The sequence below is a fragment of the Anomaloglossus baeobatrachus genome, chromosome 3 (assembly GCF_048569485.1).
Source record: "Anomaloglossus baeobatrachus isolate aAnoBae1 chromosome 3, aAnoBae1.hap1, whole genome shotgun sequence".
NCBI classification, from domain to species: domain Eukaryota; kingdom Metazoa; phylum Chordata; class Amphibia; order Anura; family Aromobatidae; genus Anomaloglossus; species Anomaloglossus baeobatrachus.
Genome location: NC_134355.1, coordinates 477,901,074 through 477,921,048, shown reverse-complemented (window position 1 = coordinate 477,921,048; position 19,975 = coordinate 477,901,074). Strand labels below are relative to the sequence as shown.

The 19,975-nt window shown below is 44.1% G+C and overlaps 1 protein-coding gene across 1 annotated transcript in view; it reads left to right on the top strand.

Annotated features, from left to right (window-relative positions):
- Nucleotides 1-19,975, top strand: part of NAALADL2 (N-acetylated alpha-linked acidic dipeptidase like 2) — a 937,508-nt gene that overhangs the window by 878,225 nt on the left and 39,308 nt on the right. The window contains exon 13 of the mRNA XM_075341533.1: nt 3,310-3,505. Coding sequence (XP_075197648.1) covers nt 3,310-3,505 — 196 coding nt within the window. The remainder of the gene's footprint in view (nt 1-3,309; nt 3,506-19,975) is intronic.

Sequence of the window (19,975 nt, the reverse complement as noted above, 5' to 3'; positions counted from 1 at the left end):
ATGCTGCCTATATCTCATAATTAAGATGACCATGTTGAAGAAGCTCGTCGCTGCATAGCTCTGGTGTCACTTCTATTGCAGCAAGTTACTACTGAAGAAACAGGGAGTGCTTTTCATTGTGTCTTTCCCCACCTGTTTGTCTTACCTACCTCCTGTTGTCTGATTGTTGTGGCGAGACTAGCATCTAACTAGCCCTCACTAGTCCGGGTTCCTCACTAGTCAGGGTTAACTCAGGGCCAGTGAGGGCCTAGGTACGTGATCAGCACATGGGAGAAGGAACTATCTATGGATGTTATAGATTGAAGTGATCTGCCTCAGATGATTGTCAGGCCCTTTCTAGCTCAAGAGCCTACTGTTCTATTGTGTACCCATTGTGTTACTTTGCTCACCGTTGGTCTTCCCCTACTCCAACATATTTCTACCCATGTGTTCCCACTCCCACTATGCTGCACTGTTCACCAAGAGACCTCTCGCACCTAGTGTGATACCTGGAGTCACATAGTGATATCATGCTATTGGACTTGCTTACTTCACCAGACAATTAATGTTCTTTGTGCAAAAACAAATTGTATGGATACCGAGCAGCAAAAATTGGTTGGTTTTGACCACATGACTGCATACTTAGCACTTGAGTATGGCTATGTCCATCAAATTGTTTGTTTCTTTAGTCACCTTAACTCTTTTCTGAAACAACTAATTTTCATTTGTTCACTTTTGTTTTTTCATTTTCATATTCTAAAAATCAATATTTTGATCATTCCTTAGACATGTTTTATTTCATGAGTTTAGAATTTATTGTCACCATACATGCTCACCTGACAACCATGTTACATACAGTTTTTACAACAGATATGTAGAAAAGAGTTAAAAGATGCTATAAGTTAAAGGACTTGACTTGTTGACTATTTATCTTTATCAAAGTACATTATGCTATAGAAACATTTTAAAAGGTTGTCTTTAGAAAAAAAAAGCGTGTTCAAATATAGGTCTATTGAAGATGATGTGGAAACACTAGCTTGTTAATGAACTTGATAAAAACATTTTTTACCTATTCAACATCTCTTATTGACAAATGTTCTGCCTGCTTCCTCCTCACTACAATCCTAGGTCATCTACTAAGCTATTGCAGGGTCTTATTAACTGAGAAACAAAAAAGTATTCCACTAAATTGTTCATAGACATGAGAAATGGGTAGCCCTATATTCACAAGTGGAAGATTTATTGCTGAATTTTCTATGATTTTTCAATTCACTTGAATTTTTCTCACATAAATCCAAAACAAAGTAGAAAAAAGAAATGGTACTTCTTTGTAGGGATGTCAAGAGAAATAGGGGTGCTCTTCAGGTTCACTTTTAAGTTCAAGAGTGCCTTGTTTAATAACATAAATCCAAAACAACACCATTTAGGTGAAAGGGACTGATTTTTCATTTGCAAAAATGTTTGCAAACATTAGCTATGTAGGTAATCTGTCAGCAGGATTCAACTCCCCAAACTGTTAATATGTCTATGGAGCTCTTTCAAAAACATATTTACATGGCCTGTCTGCTTGTCACAAAACATCTAAAACATTAAGAGATGCTCTGCTGTGTTTTCCTGGGCTTCTGGCTGGCAGGTTGATTTACAGGGCTGGCTTCCATACTGGTTCTGGGAAGTGTTGATTACTCAGGTGTTCCATCTTCTGGGCAATTTCTCTACATCTTTAGTGAGCATGCTCTCCCAGAACCTTGATAGTCATACATTCTGGTTCTGCTGTTGTGCTTTGCCTGAGTTCCTGCCTGTGTTCTGATCTTGGTTTCCAGACCCTGGACTGTTGTTTAACTTCTCTATGCCCACTCCCTGTTCCTGTCATGACCTCCCGGGTTTTGACCTCGGACCGTTACCTAACCCTTAGCTTACTCCCTGAATCTTTTATGTGCCTTCCCAGAAATCTGACCCTCGCATTGTGACCTGACTACACCTCTGTATACTCCCTGTGTCCATACTTGTCCTCCTGTTACCAAACCTCGACTTTCCTGACTACTGTACCATTTATAATACCCGTAAGTATTGACTAGCATCACACTGCTTCTCTGTTATTGAAAAATCCATGTTTGAATTGATATATGGGCAGCACGGTGGCTCAGTGGTTAGCACTGCAGTCTTGCAGCACTGGGGTCCTGGGTTCAAATCCCACCAAGGACAACATCTGCAAGGAGTTTGTATGTTCTCCCTGTGTTTGCGTGGGTTTCCTCCAGGTACTCCAGTTTCCTTCCACATTCCAAAAACATATAGATAGGAAACCTAGATTGTGAGCCCCAATGGGGACAGTGTTGCCAATGTATGTAAAGCGCTATGGAATTAACAGCGCTATATAAATTAATAAATATTATTATATTATTATTATATACAAATGAGACAGTAGATCTGAAGCCATTGTCACTCCAGCACTATTCCTCACCCAGAACTGCTACATCCTGCTTGACTGACCGCTCCTTTTCCTGAGATCACACAGCAAATAGGCTGTCAGTCAAGCAGGATAAGAAAGCACTAGGTGTGGAATAGAGAAGATTCAGATCTAGAGCCTCATTTGCATATCAACTCAAATGCTGCCGGACTTGTCTTTGAAAGAGCTACATGCATATGTAAAAAGTGTGAAATCCCACTGATAGATTCCCTTTAAATCTCATAGATATGATAAGGGAAATTGATTTGGTAATACAGTATGCATACACCTTAAACCTTGATTTAAGTTTTTGCAAAGTATTAAATTCTGCAGAACCCATCTAAGGAGCTCCAAGGACCTTGCCATTACTTTATTCGTCTGGACATACATAGAAGCAAATTTAATGCTGTGTCAAACCAGCTATTAACTATGCTTTTATTTATTTGGAAAAATGGACCTCATTGTTTAGGGATACAATATATTTATTACTTTTATGCAGATCCTATTTCCTGCCTTATTAAAACTGAAGGCATTTTAACCCATAAATAAAGTTTTTTAATATGAAACAGCATGTTAACATAATTTATAGGTGTTATCCTTTTACAATGTTTCCATTTTGTTATCGGTGTAAATTCAACAATTTTATCACTAGATGTGCTGCTCCATGTAATTCAAAACTCATAAAAATGTTCCCTTCTCATATTTCCTGAACAGCAACTATACATTTCTGTTACAAAATCTACATAAATCAAACTTCTTCGCTGGGATAGAGAGTGCTATTTGTACTTTTGCAAATTCTGACCAAATAGACCTTGAATTAAGATTGTCATAACCTGTTATTCTGTAAAGTATTGTATAATTGTTAATACTGCATCTTCTGATTTTAGGTGATGATTTTTCTACTGATTTAGTAGAAATGGCAAAACATTTAAGAGAAACTGCACAATTGTTCCAGTCTAATGAAATGAGGCCAGCAAATGACCCCAAAGAAAGAGACCCCATTAGAGTCAGAATGTTAAATGATGTTCTACAAAATATGGAAAAGAACTTCCTGATCAGTTCCTCTCCTCCTGGATTTTCCAGGTAATATACATTGCACAATGTTTTATGTGAATTATTGGAATAATCAAAATCAAGTCTTTTAATAAACCCACTGGTAAAATTTGGTAACTAATTATATTACTGGACAGTGTAAAAAAAACTTCAGCCAACACCATTGTTTGGCCTGTCCTTTACTACTGATATAATACATAGCTATGGCAGCTACAGTAACTCAATTACATCATTTTTCCTTAAAGAGTTTGTACCACGAATAATGTACATTTTAATTAATAGATCTTGGAATAAAAATAACTTCCAAAATTGAATGTCTTTAAAGAAGATGTTCCTGTGCTGAGATAATCTTATAAATGTGCCCTTGCTATATGCTGTGTAATGGTTGTGTCTGACCATGTAGGAACATGTTCTCAGCATATCACATTTTCTGAGCAGGGTCGGATGTAAAAGAGTGTACAGACAATAGAGCATGGAAGTGCAACTGCTGTTTTCTGAAAGGTAAAGCATGTTTTAAACAGGCAGAAAAATGTTTTATCTCACAGAAAATAGATTCTGCGATCCCATGTTGTAATGTAATACTTTCTTGCTTCTTACATAGCTCAATAAATGGGGTATGATCTGAACATGTCACTGTACAGTCGGAATCAGTCATTTCACAATTCATAGCAGCGACATATTTATAAGATTATCTCAGCACAGGAGCATTTTTTCTAAAGGCTGCTTTACAAGCTATGATATAGCTAACGATATATCGTCGGGGTCACGTCGTTAGTGACGCACATCCAGCCTCGTTTGACATATCGTAGCGTGTAACACAAATGAGAGACTGTGAACGAGCAAAAATACTCACCTTATCGTTGCTTGTTGACACGTCGCTCATTTTCAAAAAATTGAACATCCTTCTGTGCTCCGGTTGTTCATCGTTCCCGAGGCAGCACATGTCACTCCGTGTGACACCCCGGGAATGAGGAACCTTACCTTACCTGCGGCCGCTGGCAATGCGGAAGGAAGGAGGTGGGCGGGTTGTTTACGTCCCGCTCATCTCCGCCCCTCCGCTTCTATTGGCCGGCCTCTGTGTGACATCGCTGTGACACCGAACGTCCCTCCCCCTTCAGGAAGAGGATGTTCGCCGCCCACAGCGAGGTCGTTCGGGATGTAAGTACGTGTGACGGGGGTTACCAAGTTTGTGCAACATGGGCAACAAATTGCCTGTATCGCACAAACGATGGGGGCGGGTTCGATCGCACATGCGAACTCACAATAAATTGATACGTGTAAAGCGGCCTTAACACATCCAATTGTGGACCTTATTATTATTTCAAGATGAAATTATTAAAATGCACTTTGTTCATGGGACAACCCCTTTAAGGACAGGATCTAATTTGGCTTTGCAGGCTAAATATACTGTATATTTTTTTTACATTTTTAATTGTTGCATTTGAGGAGCCATAATATTTTTATTTTTTTCATCAACATAGAAAAATAAGGGGTTGCTTTAAGTTGGACACCTTGTATTTATCCATGGCATGATAAATACGTTGTAAGTTTTGTGACCTCCCACTCTTACTGCCGTAACCATAGAATCCAGACAGCGTGCAGTGAGAATTGAGAAGTCATTAGTCACACAAAGTGTGTAATTTGACTACTACATGCATGAACTGGCACATGCGCAACCAACATGCATTATTCTGGGAACCTTACTGCACTTAAATGTGACCTAGAGCGCCTCCCCAACCACCGGGTGCTCCATCAACAGCGCCTACTGCTTCTTTCTCTACCATCATTGTGCAAAGTGTTCTCACACAGATCTCCAGTCACACAACCTCAACTTGTTTTATTGCTACAGACAGGGTGAGTGAGATTTCTTCAGGTGTTATGGAAGTGGACATGCCTGGTGTTTTTAAATGATCTTAGACACCGAGCACACCACATCTTTCTCAGTCTACCACAACATCTCTCCTGAACCTCCATCACAATCCATCAGTTTGTCATGCACACCCTACTCCACCCACGGAAAAGATTATTTCCTCCTACACATGCCAAAGCTACTGTAAGAGCTTTAACTCCACCATATCTAAACTGTTGGCCACGGAAATGCTTCCTTTCTGACTGGTGGATACAGATGGTTTCCGAAATTAGAATCCAATCGCCATGACAGTCCCACAGTACGGTTGCCAAGTCGACATAATTTCTCTAATAAATCTGTGCCTGCACTACACCAGCATGTTGCAGACAATATAACCTGCTCCTTCAAAAACTTTGTATCTGACAGGGTGTATTTTACCACTGACATCTGGACGAGCAAGCATGGTCAGGGGCGTTACAATTTGCTGACTGTTCACGGGGTTACTTTGTTGACTGTGGGGGCAGGCAGGAAATGGGCTGTGCCATAATTTTTGAAACTCCCAACAAACCTTTATGCCTACCACGTATTCCAAAGCTTCTGCTTCCTCCACCTACTCTAGGGCTTGAACTTGCACCCTCAACATCTCCCTTAATGTGATACACGGTCTAACAGTGCAGAAAGAATCCCCCCACTTCTGTACAGCGTAGCCAGGACTCCTCACAACAATCAGGCAGTGTTAAAATTAAAATGCATTGGAGAATGCTGTCACACAGCTGGAGTTATGGACCGCTAACCAGGCCAAGTGGCGGCCCTATGATGGGGCAACCTCACACACATGCCATGCATGGCTCTCATCCTCAACTTGGTTGTGCAGCATTTCTAGGCCATTATCCCAGCCTGGATGCGCTGCTGCATAAAACATGTTTCCTTTGTGCTCACGTCCGCTGTTTGCACCTGTAGCTAGTCAACTTGTATCACTACCAAGGTCTTTCTGCCTACCGGTTAGCTGGTTGATAAGTGATGTACCGACACTCTGCACATGTTGTACAGTCTGTGGCAGCAGCGATAAGCCCTGATGCAGTATGTAATGATGCATAACCTGGGACAACGCAGTCTAGCAATGGGACAAATCTTGCTTGCAGAGTGGGCACAGATGGGCCTGCATTCCTAATATCAACCATACAGACATATTTACTAGGTTATGCCAGGTCAGGACTAGCCTTCTTGACACTTTTCTCCCACCCTATTTTTCTAACTGTTAGGCCCGTTTCACACGTCAGTGAAAAACACAGACGTTTTTCACTGGCGTGTAAAACACGCACATGTCACTGCGTGTGCCGTGAATCTCGGCACACGTGGGTTGTCTAAGTGCAATCCGGGCTCCGTTCTCCGTGATTGCACTTAGAGATTCACTCACCTGCGCCCGCTCCCGCTGTCCATGGTGCTGATCGCTCCCGCGACGCAGCATCCGGCCGGCGGTGACCCCCGCAGCAGCTGCTTCCGGGTCGGCTGTGTCGCGCATAATGAATATGCGAGACAGTAATCAGCCGGCTTAGAAGCAGCAAGCTGCACGGGCTGCAGAGGACATCGCTGGACGCCGGGTGAGTTAAAATGTTTATTATTTTAAATGCACGTTTTTTTCTGGCACGTGTTTCACGGACTACACCACTGCGTGGTCCGTGGAACATCAGTGATGCCAGAAAAAAATGGACATGTCTCCGTGCAGCAATCACGCACACGCGGGTACGCTGCACGGAGACACGTGCAGTGAAAAATCACTGACGTGTGAGCAGACCCATTCATTATAATGGGTCTGCGTATGTCAGTGATTCTGGTACGTTTAAAAAAAAGCACAAACGTACCAGAATCACTGATGTGTGAAAGGGGCCTAACTCAGCTAATTACTGTACCTCTGGGTCTTGAACTTCCCCACGTCCACCCTCCTTTATATCACTGGCCCAGCCAAAGCATGCTCAATGAGCTCTAAACTCCTCTCCAGGTTTGCATTGCTCCTGAGTATTGCAAGCTGCATATTTATATCCATTATCTGGGATTCGAAATATGTAATATGCTGACGTCAAGTGCACACATATTCACCCACGAAAGGCTGTTCAAGGAATGAATACATCTCACAAAATGTACACCTGGTAGCATTGTCCATGAAACACCTATTAAATAAGGATAGAAAAAAGCAGAAAAACAATGCAAAACTTGTAAGGATAACCCCAAACTATGCTCTTGTGTCTATGTTATTGTGTTTAAACTATGTACTTAATTCCCCCCCGCTTGAACTTTAATGCAACCCTCGCATGCTCAGCAACTCTCACTTGGTGTGGCTCTGATTAGTAGTTCTCCAATCAACTAGTAACAACTTGTGGACCAAGCCTTACTGCTATCTTTGGGAAGAAGAATGATCAAATTAAGATTAGGTCAAAAATTGGATTTATTTATTTTTTACTCCATTCGCCATATCGTATAAGTTATTAGACGGGGTTTTTTTTGGGTCATTGCAAGTTCAGCAATATCAGATTTATATATTTGTTTATGTTTGGCTGCTGTCACACACTAAGAAAAGATTTTCTTACAAAAAAAAAAGTTTTTTCATTGTCATATTTTGAGAGCTATACTGTGAGGGCTTGATTTTTAGGGGACGAGTTCACATTTTTCATGGCATTATTGTTGATAATATATTATTTTTTTTATTACTTTCTATTCTGATTTTTAGCAGTCAAAAAGAACTAAAACCAGCAATTCAGAAATTTGTTTTCCTTTTTTTTTTCATGTTGTTCCGCATGTAGTAAAAATGATAAGTCAGCTTGATTCTTTCGGTCAGTACAGTTACAGCAATACCATATTTATTTATTTTTTTCATGTTTTGTCTGTTTTGCACAATAGAAACTATTTTAAAGAAAAAATAATTATTTTTGCATCTCTATATTCTGAGAGTTATATCTTTTTAGTTTTCTGATGATGGAACTGTTTAGCAGTTGTGGGACAAAACGATGTTTCCACCTATACCTTTTCTATTGACATTTGTTTTTTCATCGCATTTTATTACACTTTTTGTTCAGCTGTTTTTATGACACATTTTTTCTTTTTTTACAGTGTTTACTGAAGGGGTTTAAAAAATGTTACAGCTTTTTAGGTCGGGGTGTTTCTAGAAATCGCAATACCAAATGTATTTATTTTTTTGTTTTACATAGATATATGTATTTATTAGTATAACTAGAAGGTGGCCCGATTCTACGCATCGGGTATTCTAGAATTTACGTATTGTGTAGTTCATGTATGATTTTTGTTATAGATATAGATATAGATATATATATATATATATATATATATATATATATATATATAAATATATATAGATGTTGTTGTGTGTAGTTACCAAGTGTTTGTGTAGGGCGCTGTACATGTTCTGGGTGTTGTCTGGGTGTGGCGGGGGGTGAGAGCGGTGTTGTATGTGTGTTGCGTTGTTTGTGGAGCGCTGTGTGTCTGTCGCGTTGTGTGTGTGTGTGTTGCGCGGTTTGTGTGGGTGTGGTGTGTTTTGGGGGAGGTATGTTTTGTGCAATGTGTGTGTTGTGCGGTATGTGCGTATATTTATGTATGCCGCGGTGTTTGTGTGTTGGGTGTTGTGTGTGTGCAGCGTTGTCTGTGTGTGGGTGTCTGTGTATGGCGGTGTTTGTGGTTCCCTGTGTGTGTGTGTGTGTGTGTGTTGGGGGGAGGTGTGCACCTCCCATTGTGCTCCATCCCCCATGCTGCGCACCCCCATCATGCCCCATCCCCTATGCTGCGCATTCCCCATCGTGCCCCATCCCTCATGCTGCGCACCCCCCATCGTGCTCCATCCCCCATGCTGCGCACTCCCCATCGTGCTCCATCCTCCATGCTGCGCACTGCCCATCGTGCTCCATCCTCCTTGCTGCGCACTCCCCATCATGCTCCATCCCCCATGCTGCGCACCCCCCATCGTGCTACATCCCCCATGCTGCGCACCCCCCATCGTGCTACATCCCCCATGCTGCGCACCCCCCATCGTGCTACATCCCCCATCGTGCTACATCCCCCATTGTGCTACATCCCCCATGCTGCGCACTCCCCATCGTGCTACATCCCCCATGCTGCGCACCCGCCATCGTGCTCCCTCCGCCATGCTGTGCACTCCCCATCGTGCTACATCCGCCATGCTGCGCACTCCCCATCGTGCTACATCCCCCATGCTGCGCACCCCCCATCGTGCTCCATCCCCCATGCTGCGCACTCCCCATCGTGCTCCATCCTCCATGCTGCGCACTCCCCATCATGCTCCATCCCCCATGCTGCGCACCCCCCATCGTGCTACATCCCCCATGCTGCGCACCCCCCATCGTGCTACATCCCCCATGCTGCGCACCCCCCATCGTGCTACATCCCCCATCGTGCTACATCCCCCATCGTGCTACATCCCCCATGCTGCGCACTCCCCATCGTGCTACATCCCCCATGCTGCGCACCCGCCATCGTGCTCCATCCGCCATGCTGCGCACTCCCCATCGTGCTACATCCGCCATGCTGCGCACTCCCCATCGTGCTACATCCCCCATGCTGCGCACTCCCCATCGTGCTACATCCCCCATGCTGCGCACTCCCCATCGTGCTACATCCCCCATGCTGCGTACTCCCCATCGTGCTACATCCCCCATGCTGCGCACCCCCCATCGTGCTACATCCCCCATCGTGCTACATCCCCCATCGTGCTACATCCCCCATGCTGCGCACTCCCCATCATGCTACATCCAACCATGCTGCGCACCGGCCATCGTGCTCCATCCCCCATGCTGCGCACTCCCCATCGTGCTACATCCCCCATGCTGCGCACTCCCCATCGTGCTACATCCCCCATGCTGCACACTCCCCATCGTGCTACATCCCCCATGCTGCGCACTCCCCATCGTGCTACATCCCCCATGCTGCGCACTCCCCATCATGTTACATCCCCCATGCTGCGCACTCCCCATCGTGCTCCATCCCCCATGCTGCGCACCCCCCATCGTGCTCCATCCCCCATGCTGCGCACCCCCATCATGCTACATCCCCCATGCTGCGCACTCCCCATCGTGCTACATCCCCCATGCTGCGCACCCCCCATCGTGCTCCATCCCCCATGCTGCGCACCCCCCATCGTGCTATATCCCCCATGCTGTGCACTCCCCATCGTGCTACATCCCCCATGCTGCGCACCCCCCATCGTGCTACATCCCCCATGCTGCGCACTCCCCATCGTGCTACATCCCCCATGCTGCGCACTCCCCATCGTGCTACATCCCCCATGCTGCGCACCCCATCGTGCTACATCCCCCATGCTGCGCACCCCCCATCGTGCTACATCCCCCATGCTATAATAGCTCTCCTATTATACTCAGAGAGGAGTATAATAGGAGGACTGTAATAGGAGGAGTAGTCCTGGGGGGAGAGGAGTATAATGCCGGCTCCCTGTACATGTGTACCGGGAGCCGGTGTACACTGGTAACTATGATACACATCGGGTAACTAAGGGACCTTAGTTACCCGATGTGTTTAATGGTTACCAGCGTTCACGGGCTCCGTCAAGATCCCAGCATCGCAAGGTTATCTCTGGCGCTTTCACTTTTTTCTTTATTTTGTTATTTTTTTTTAAATATATTTTTACAAATTTTTTTAATTTGTTTCATTTTTTACTTAGTCCCTTTATGGGACTTTACCTTTCATTACTCTGGTCACTGATATAATGCATTGCCATGCATAATAATGTCAGTGTTAGAAGTCTCTTAGACCATGATTCCGGCTAGTTCAGATTGCCATGGAAATGATTGAGCCCTTGCGTTGTTGTCATGAGGAGGGGGGTGCCACTTGAAACGGAGAGGGAGCTCATTCTCCCAGCCTCCTAAATATTTAAATCAATTATGTAATTTAGGGGGTTAAAAAGCCCATGATGGTGCAGGCACTGCTCCTGGCTGTGAGAGCTGGGTCTTGGCGCTCACGTTAGCAGAGCTACCAGTGGCAATCATGCAGGCACTGCTCCTGTGCCTCTCCCAATGGGGACAGTGTTGCCAATGTATGTAAAGCGCTGTGGAATTAATAGCGCTATATAAATGAATAAAATTATTATTATTATTATTATTATATATATATATATATATATATATATATATATATAAATTCTCACTCTAAAACAAGCATTTTGCTTTTTTGTTGAGTGATTGCAGGCCTGTTTTGACCTTCTCCTTCTGATAATTAGGAAATGAGCTTTCTAGGATTGCTTGTTCACTATTATCAGGCTTTCCAAATGGACCATAAGGCTATTTATCTTTCCTTGAATGGAGAAATTGTATTTAAACATTCTAATCACTATTTCCCAGGTCAAAAAAAAATGTAGGTAACCAATAGATTTAATGCACATTACAGTGTCACTGATATCTTTCGACTTATTCTCATCCTATGCACATTAAGTCTGTGAGCTATTAATAAGGGTACAAGGTTTGATTTTGACAAAGCACCAAGGAATATATTGAATCTTCCCAAAAAGATGTTTATTATAGTCTGAAAAAAACTCAAAATATCTTAATCTAGTGAAAAACATTGCTAATTTAAACTGCCACATATTCGAACAAAATGTCATCTTGAGGATAAAAGCTATAGAGAAAGAAAAGTAATCTTTGAACTTAAGCAATTTGAATATACAGTGTGTCCACCCATATCCTGTCTACCGCCATTAACTTGAGAACGGCAGCAGCTATAGGAGTAGAAGTGGTGTCTAGGTATAGTAAGGTAGCCATGCGCTACGTAATGAAACCACCTATAGCGCCACCTGGTGGAAAACAATGGAGTTAGCATTTTTATCTTGAAAACGGAACAAGATAGAAAAAAAGTGAATTACAAAATTGTAGAGCATCATTAATTCAATTCGAATCGACACCTGGCATACAGAAATGCTATGATATGAAACCCAAGACCCCCCCAAAATATTGAATGCTGGTCACTTATATGGCACTCATTTATCTTTGATACACAAAATGGCCACCATCAGCTGCAATGCACATCTGGACTCTGGACAGCATACTGTATCTTGCTGCATGTTGTGCAATATGGTAGGGGATACGTTTGCACAAGCATCTGTGATACGTCATCATAGGTCCTGCAATGTTGGTGGAGGGGTCGCATACACCTGCTGTTTGATGTGACCTTACAGAAAGAAGTCCAATGGGACCGAGTCAGGTGACCATGGAGGCCACTTCACACAGCCACCATACCCATTGACTTGTACGAAGGTCTCCATGAGGAATCGCTTCACGTCCGCAGGCTTGTGAGTTTTACATATTCTAATCCTAGCATTTCTGTATGCAAGGTGTCGTTTCGTATTGAATTGACGATGCCCTACAACTTTGTAATTCACTTTTTTTCTCTATCTCGTTCCGTTTTCGAGATAAAAATGCTAACTCCATTGTTTTCCACCAGATGGTGCTCTAGGTGGTGTCATTGCGTAGCGCATGGCTACTTTACTATACCTAGACATTACTTCTATTTCTATAGCTGCCGCAGTTCTCAAGTTAATGGCGGTGGACAGGATATGGGTGGACACACTGTATGCATACCCAAAGCACCAAAGCATAGTAAACAAAGGGTTGGCAAGGGGTAAGAATAAACCATAGAGTCTACTTTTCTGTCCTAGGTCTACCCCTCGCATGACTGTCTTCAGATCGATCTGCCAAATGGATTTTCCACCATAGATGAGGCTCATGTGGTCACGTAGGGTGTGACACATGGCTCGACACATGATATGTGCGAATTGAACCTAGATTAATTATGAATTGATTAACTCATTTCTACCAAAAAACTCTTTCTTGGAAAAAATTGCCTTGGCTTACAGTTCTTAATGCCACCCTGCCCTGATTCTATCTCAAAAATACGAAAAAGGAGAACAAGTTGTAATCAGTATTGTCAGGACTTCTGCCTAATATCTCTGCAATCTCTGGAGAGCATTTATAAAGGGATTTTGCAACAGATTCTGTCTCTAAAATTTTAAACTTTTCTCACCACTTTTGGTGGTAAAGTGCAAATAATAAACTATGCAAATAGGTCTAAGTCAGATTGCAGTTTAAAAAGTCACAAAGAAATTTGCCATTCATGCTATAATAGTGACAAAGAAGTTATTTCTAAAGGTCAACAATAGTGTCATTTCTGAAGATTTTCATATTGATCAAACTGTGTAACACTTATAAATGTTATGCAGATAGAGGTAATGTAGCCATACGCAGAGGAATTTTTGCAGTCAATTTTTCAGATAGCTACATTGCCTCTATTTGCATAAAATGTATAAGTGTAACACGGTACCCTATATGTAAAATTTTCATTATTGTAAAAATTAATTTTTACATTCCTGTTACTAATATTATATATCTTCAGTTGCAGCAGTATATTGTCTAAAAACATGTCACAGTGTAGAGAATATTATTTTAAAGAACATCTTTTGTGACTCACTTTGCATCTGAAGATCTTCTTTTGATTAGCTGTCCTCGTGTGACATCATCATTGCTGCAAGACGGACATGTAACACTTTGTGAGGTAGGCTAATCAAAAGAAAAGCCGCAAATAGTCAAGTACTGTGCCTTTCAAATGCATTCTCTTCATTGCCATTTTTCGTGTATTGCTACCTCACAACCTGGATTTTCAGTTTTTTTGAGGGTTTGCATCAGTTCATGTAAAGAACGTGCCTACAACTGGGAAAATTTGGTTGTCTTTTTATTGTGAAGCAAAGAACAAATTGGGGAAAATAATTGAAACTTAAGTATGCATAACTATTCACCCCCCTTAAGTCAGTACTTTGAAGAGCCTCCTTTTGACACAATTACAGCTGCAAGTGGCTTTGTTTAAGTCTCTGAGTTTTTCACATCTTCCCACTGGGAGTTTTGTCTATTTCTCAAGGTAAACATGCTCCAGCTCCTTCAAGTTAGGTGTTACCTGCGGTGAACAGTAGAGTTGAGCGCGGTTCACGGTTCAAGGTGCTCCAGTTCGCGGCTCGAGTGATTTTTGGGGCTGTTCTAGATCGAACTAGAACTCGAGCTTTTTGCTAAAGCTCGATAGTTCTAGATACGTTCGAGAACGGTTCTAGCAGCAAAAACCAGGGCTTTTTACAGCTACAGTGTGCAGGAGCCATCGCTGGCAGCCTGCCAGAAGCTGGTAACCAAGATAAACATCGGGTATTCAAGCAAAGCGCTTTGGTTAGTAACCCGATGTTTATCCTAGTTACGTGCAGGAAGCCCACACTTCCAAGCTCAGCTCACTCCGCCCAATACTGCACGCGGCATGTACACACACACTCACACACACACACACACACACACACGTCCCCAGCCATGCAGTCCATGACACTGACGTCCTCTTGGCACTCTGCACACATGGTCCCGCTCGGCTTACCTGCGGTGATGAAGTCCCGACCTCAGCGCTGTCACTGTCCTCCATGGCCGCCGCTTGTCACATCACCTTCTCTCGCTTCCGACCCGAGACTGACTAGCGGTGACGTCACGGGCCTCTCGCGATACTTGGCTGTGAAGGCGACGGTCATTGAACTCAGTGACAGGTGCTGTCAGCAGTGCAGGAGATCAGCGCAGGTAATGTACCTCGCACTTGTCATCCCTGCAGTAACCTGGGCTGACCCATTGATGTTAGCTCAGGTCACTGCACTGCTCTCCTAGCCAATGGGGAACATCCTGCTCTTCATTGACTGGGACAGTGTCGATCGTCATGGCAACCCCTTGGATTACACCAGACCTGGATTTGTTTTTCTTTCTAATAAATTGGTTAAAAAGGGAATGTATTGGGGAGTGTTTTTTCAAATAAAAATGTGTTTGTCGTCTATTTTTTTTTATTACTGACTTGGTTGGTGATGTCGGGTATCTGATAGATGCCTGACCTCACCAAACCCAGGGCTTGGTGCCAGGTGACATTACACATCTGGTATTAACCCCATATATTACCCCGTTTGCCACCGCACCAGGGCACGGGATGAGCTGGGGCGAAGCACCAGGATTGGCGCATCTAATGGATGCGCCACTTCTGGGGCGGCTGCGGCCTGCTATTTTTAGGCTGGGGAGAGTCCAATAACCATGGACCTCCCTAGTCTGACAATATCAGACCCCAGCTGTCTGCTTTACCTTGGCTGGTGATCCAATTTTGGGGGGACCCCTACGTGTTTTTTTTTCTAAATTATTTATTTAATTTAAAATAACAGCGTGGGGTGCCCTCAGTTTTGGATTACCAGCCAAGGTGAGGCTGCCAGCTGTGGTCTGCAGACTGCAGCAGTCTGCTTTACCCTAGCTGGCTACAAAAATAGGGGGAACCCTACGTCATTTTTTTTTTCATTTTTTTGGCAAAATACAAAGCTAAGCACCCCTTAGTGCCTCATGAAAGGCACCAAAGGGTGCAAAATTACAAAATGCAGGAGAGTGGGACATTATGTGTCTTTCTGCCATTATAATGACAGAAAAGACTGATATGAAGTGTACAAGCACAGGAAAATCACCAGAGCGCTCTACGCTGTGAAAAGCAGTAGAAAATGGCACTGGAGTGAACATGTGACCGCCTCATGTAGGTTGAAGCTAAGGATCCTGGGTAAATTTATGTATTTTCCCTCCTTCAGTTTTTTTGCAGTACACAAAAAAAACGGAAGGCACACGGATGACAAACAGATGACATACGGACCGTCTACGGAACGGAAACGGATGCCACACGGATGCACCCGTGAAAAAAACCGGACTGTTTTTTGCAGACCACAAAAATGGATCGGTCGTGTGAATGTAGCCTTATTCTGATCTGCCATTTACAACCAGCAGGCAGAAATAAGTGAATAACGCCCCCCAGCGTCAGAAAATCTCCGGGGTTTCAGGGCTAGCTGAGACCCTGGAGATCATGATTCAGAACGTTTTTTCCGGTCCCTGCTCACGTGATCACAGGTATACACCATATACCGATGATCACGTTACAGTAAATAACAGCGCCAGTAAAAAAATATTTATCTCCCATCTGGCATGAACAAACATGATAAATCTCCTCCCTGGTCCCCTCCGGTCCCCCGGAGTCACCAAAGTGCCCCCCCTGATGCCCTCGCAGAAATCCAAGATGGCCGCGCGCACAGCAGCGAGCCGGCCGCATTCACCCTACTCCTCTGATATCTGTCGCATGTGCCATGACACATGTGACAGAAAACTCCTCCCCAGGCCCTGCCAGGTCACCGCCTATAACCCCACCGGTGTTCCCCGGTGTCCCACGGTACCTGTGCAGCGTTGATCCCCCCACGGCCCTCTCCTTCACAATAGACGCTGCCGCATGCACAGAGCGGCTGTCAGCTCAGCTTCCTGTGTTCAGACACAGTGAGTGGTGGTTATGCATCTGTAAGCTAAATGGGTGGCACGGTGGCTCAGTGGTTAGCACTGCAGTCTTGCAGCACTGAGGTCCTGCCTTCAATTCTCACCAAGGGCACCATCTGCAAGGAGTTTGTATGTTCTCCCCGTGTTTGCGTGGGTTTCCTCCGGGTTCTCCGGTTTCCTCCCACACTCCAAAGACATACAGCGCTATGGAATTAATAACGCTATATAAATGAATAAATTATTATTATTACTGCAATGCCCTGCTCATGAGGTAGGGAACAAAATTGATCAGGAGAGCTATATACTACATTTCCAAATGGAGGGATTTGCTTTTATAGTTTCCCTGCTGAACGACTACCAAACATGAGAGTCTGTTATACGCCACAAGAAAACACATCTAAATAGCGAGCTCTATATAGTAGGTGGAATAGCAATAATATCAGCAAATACCAATATTTGGAAATGTAGAATAGTTCTCCTGATTAGGCATGCCCTTTCCTCATGAGCAGGGCATTGCAGCTTTGGTAGCAACCATTACGACATGGACTCTGCTGCTGTGGACCCGGGGAGAGTGAATGCAGATTCATTGCACCCACACTTCTCACATGAAGGGTCTGCACTCCTAGAAAATGGGGGATACGTTCCCTGAGTGTCTCCCCCCCCCATATTCTAGACGGTCCAGAGTCGTCGTGGGACCCCTTTATTTTTTTCTTACAATAAATTGGTGAAAGAGGAAATGTTTTGGGGACTGTTTTTTCAAATAAATTTCTTTTGTCGATTTTTTTTTTTGTTAGTACTGACAGTTTATGATGTCGGGTATCTAATAGATGCCATGACATCACAAACTGCTGGGCTTCTAGTTCTGCAGCTGCTGTCTGTCTGTATGGAGAAGAGCAGACAGCAGCTGCAGAACTACAAGGCTCAGCATACTCCATCCAGGACTGTATGCAGAAGTTTTTTGCCCACCAAAAAAATGACGTGGGCTTCGCCATATTTTTGTATGCTAGCCAGGTACAGCAGGCAGCCACGGGCTGCCTCCAACCCCCAGTTGCCTATTTGTACCCGTCTGGGAACCAAAAATATAGGGAAGCCCATTTTTTTTAATTATTTCACTTATTTCATGAAATAATTAAAAAACAAATGACGTGGGCTTCGCCCCATTTTTGTGTCCAGCCGGGTACAACTAGGCAGCTGGGGATTGGAATCCACAGCACAGGTTAGCCCGAGGTTTCTGGGCGCCTCTGCTGCGAATTGCAGTCCGCAGCCGCCCCAGAAAATGGCGCTCTCATAGAAGCGCCATCATCTGGCGCTGTATCCAACTCTTCCAACAGCCCTGGAGCCGGGTGGCTTGTTGGGTAATCATGAGTTAATACTGGCTTTGTTTTACTAGCCAGTATTAAGCCAGAGATTCTTAATGTCAGGCACGTTTGACCCGGCCATTAAGAATCTCCAATAAAGGGTTAAAAAAAACACCACACAGAGAAAAAATACTTTAATAGAAATAAATACACAGACACATTAGAGAGTCCATCTTTATTACCCCCTGTCAGCCCTCCATGATCCATGGTCTTCTGTCTTTCTCGTTCAACAAATGCAGCTCTGCTCCATCACTGCTGCATGGGGGAAGACGCTGCTTCCCGTGCAGCCTTCACTCCGTGAGAGATCAGTGCTGCTGGCGGTGACAGACGCGTTACCATAGCAACAGGGCTCCGATCATGTGATTCCCGGAGCCGCGGTTAGCGGTGACGTCACCGCTAACTGCGTTGCTATGGCAACGGTGATCTCCGTTAATGACCGGCTGTGTCAGCCGGTCCCTAACGAAACGGGGAGTCGACCGTGTGCTAGAGCATGTCGCCGGTACACTGCGATACACAAATGTGCACCGTGTACCGGAGAGTGCAATGACAGGTCCTACATAACGCGTCATAGTCATGTGACCAGTCTGTGGCCAATGAGATAATAGCCACGTGACTGGTCACATGGCTATTTTGACGTCACGATAGGTCCTGCATCACTGCTGGCAGTGCTGGTCACCGGGAGGATTCAGCGATCATCGGATGGAATAGCGGCAGGAGACAGAGTGCAGGAGGGATCGCGGGGACCGGTAAGTGTTATGGCAATGTTTATTAACTGTATGGGTACATTTATAATGCGTTTTTATGTGTTTGTGATTGCCTCCCATTATATCCTATTGGTTCGAGTTCGGTTCGTCGAACGTTCGCCGAAGTGAACTCGAACGAGACCTCCGTTCGACGAACCGAACTCGAGCCGAACCATGGCCAGTTCGCTCATCTCTAGTGAACAGCAATTTTTAAATCTGACCTCATTTTTTCAGCTGGATTGAGGGTCTGGGCTTTTACTAGGCCACTCCAATATATTTACACAATTCCCCTTGAAGCACTCAAGTGTTACTTCAGCAGAATGCTTGCTGGAAGTAAGCCTCTGCCACAGTCTTAAAACATTGATAGACATTTTCTCAACAATATCCCTGCATTTTGCACCATCCGTCTTCCCCCTCAAATCGGATATATTTTCCCTGTCCCTGCTGCCTATAAATATTCCCACAACATGATGCTGCCACCACCATGTTTCACTGTGGGGATGGTCTTCCTCAGGTGATGAGCTGTGTATGTTTGGCGCCAGACATAGTGTTTACCTTGGTGGCCAATAAGTTAAATTTTGGTCTCTCCTGACCACAGCACCTTCCTCGATATATTTGGGGAGTCTCCCAAATGTCTTTTGGCAAACTCAAAATGAGTCTTTAAAATTTTTGGCTGCAAGTAAAAACTTTTCTCTGGCAATTCCTTCATATAGGCCAGCTCTATAGAGTGTACTGTTTATGGTGGTCACATGGACAAATACTCCAGCCTCTGCTTGGGAGCTCCTTCAGGATTACCTTTGGTCTTTTTGCTGTCACTATGATTATGGCCAACCTTGCATGGGCTGAGAGCTTTGGTGGGCGTCCCTTTCTTGGCAGGTTTGTTGAGGTACCATGTTTTTTCCATTTGATGCTAATGGATTTGATGGTGCTCCAGAAGATCATCAGAGATTGGGATTTTTTTAGAATAAACCCTGACTTGTACTTCTCAACAACTTTGCTTTGGACTTGTTTTGAGATCTCCTTTGTCTTCATGGTGTTCTTTGGTTAGTGGTGTCTTTTGCTTAATGGTGTTGCAGCCTCTCTGACCCTTCAGAAAAGGTATATATATACACTGACAAAAACTATAACAAAAATCATGAATATCAATTTAAAATGTTTATAACTGTGAC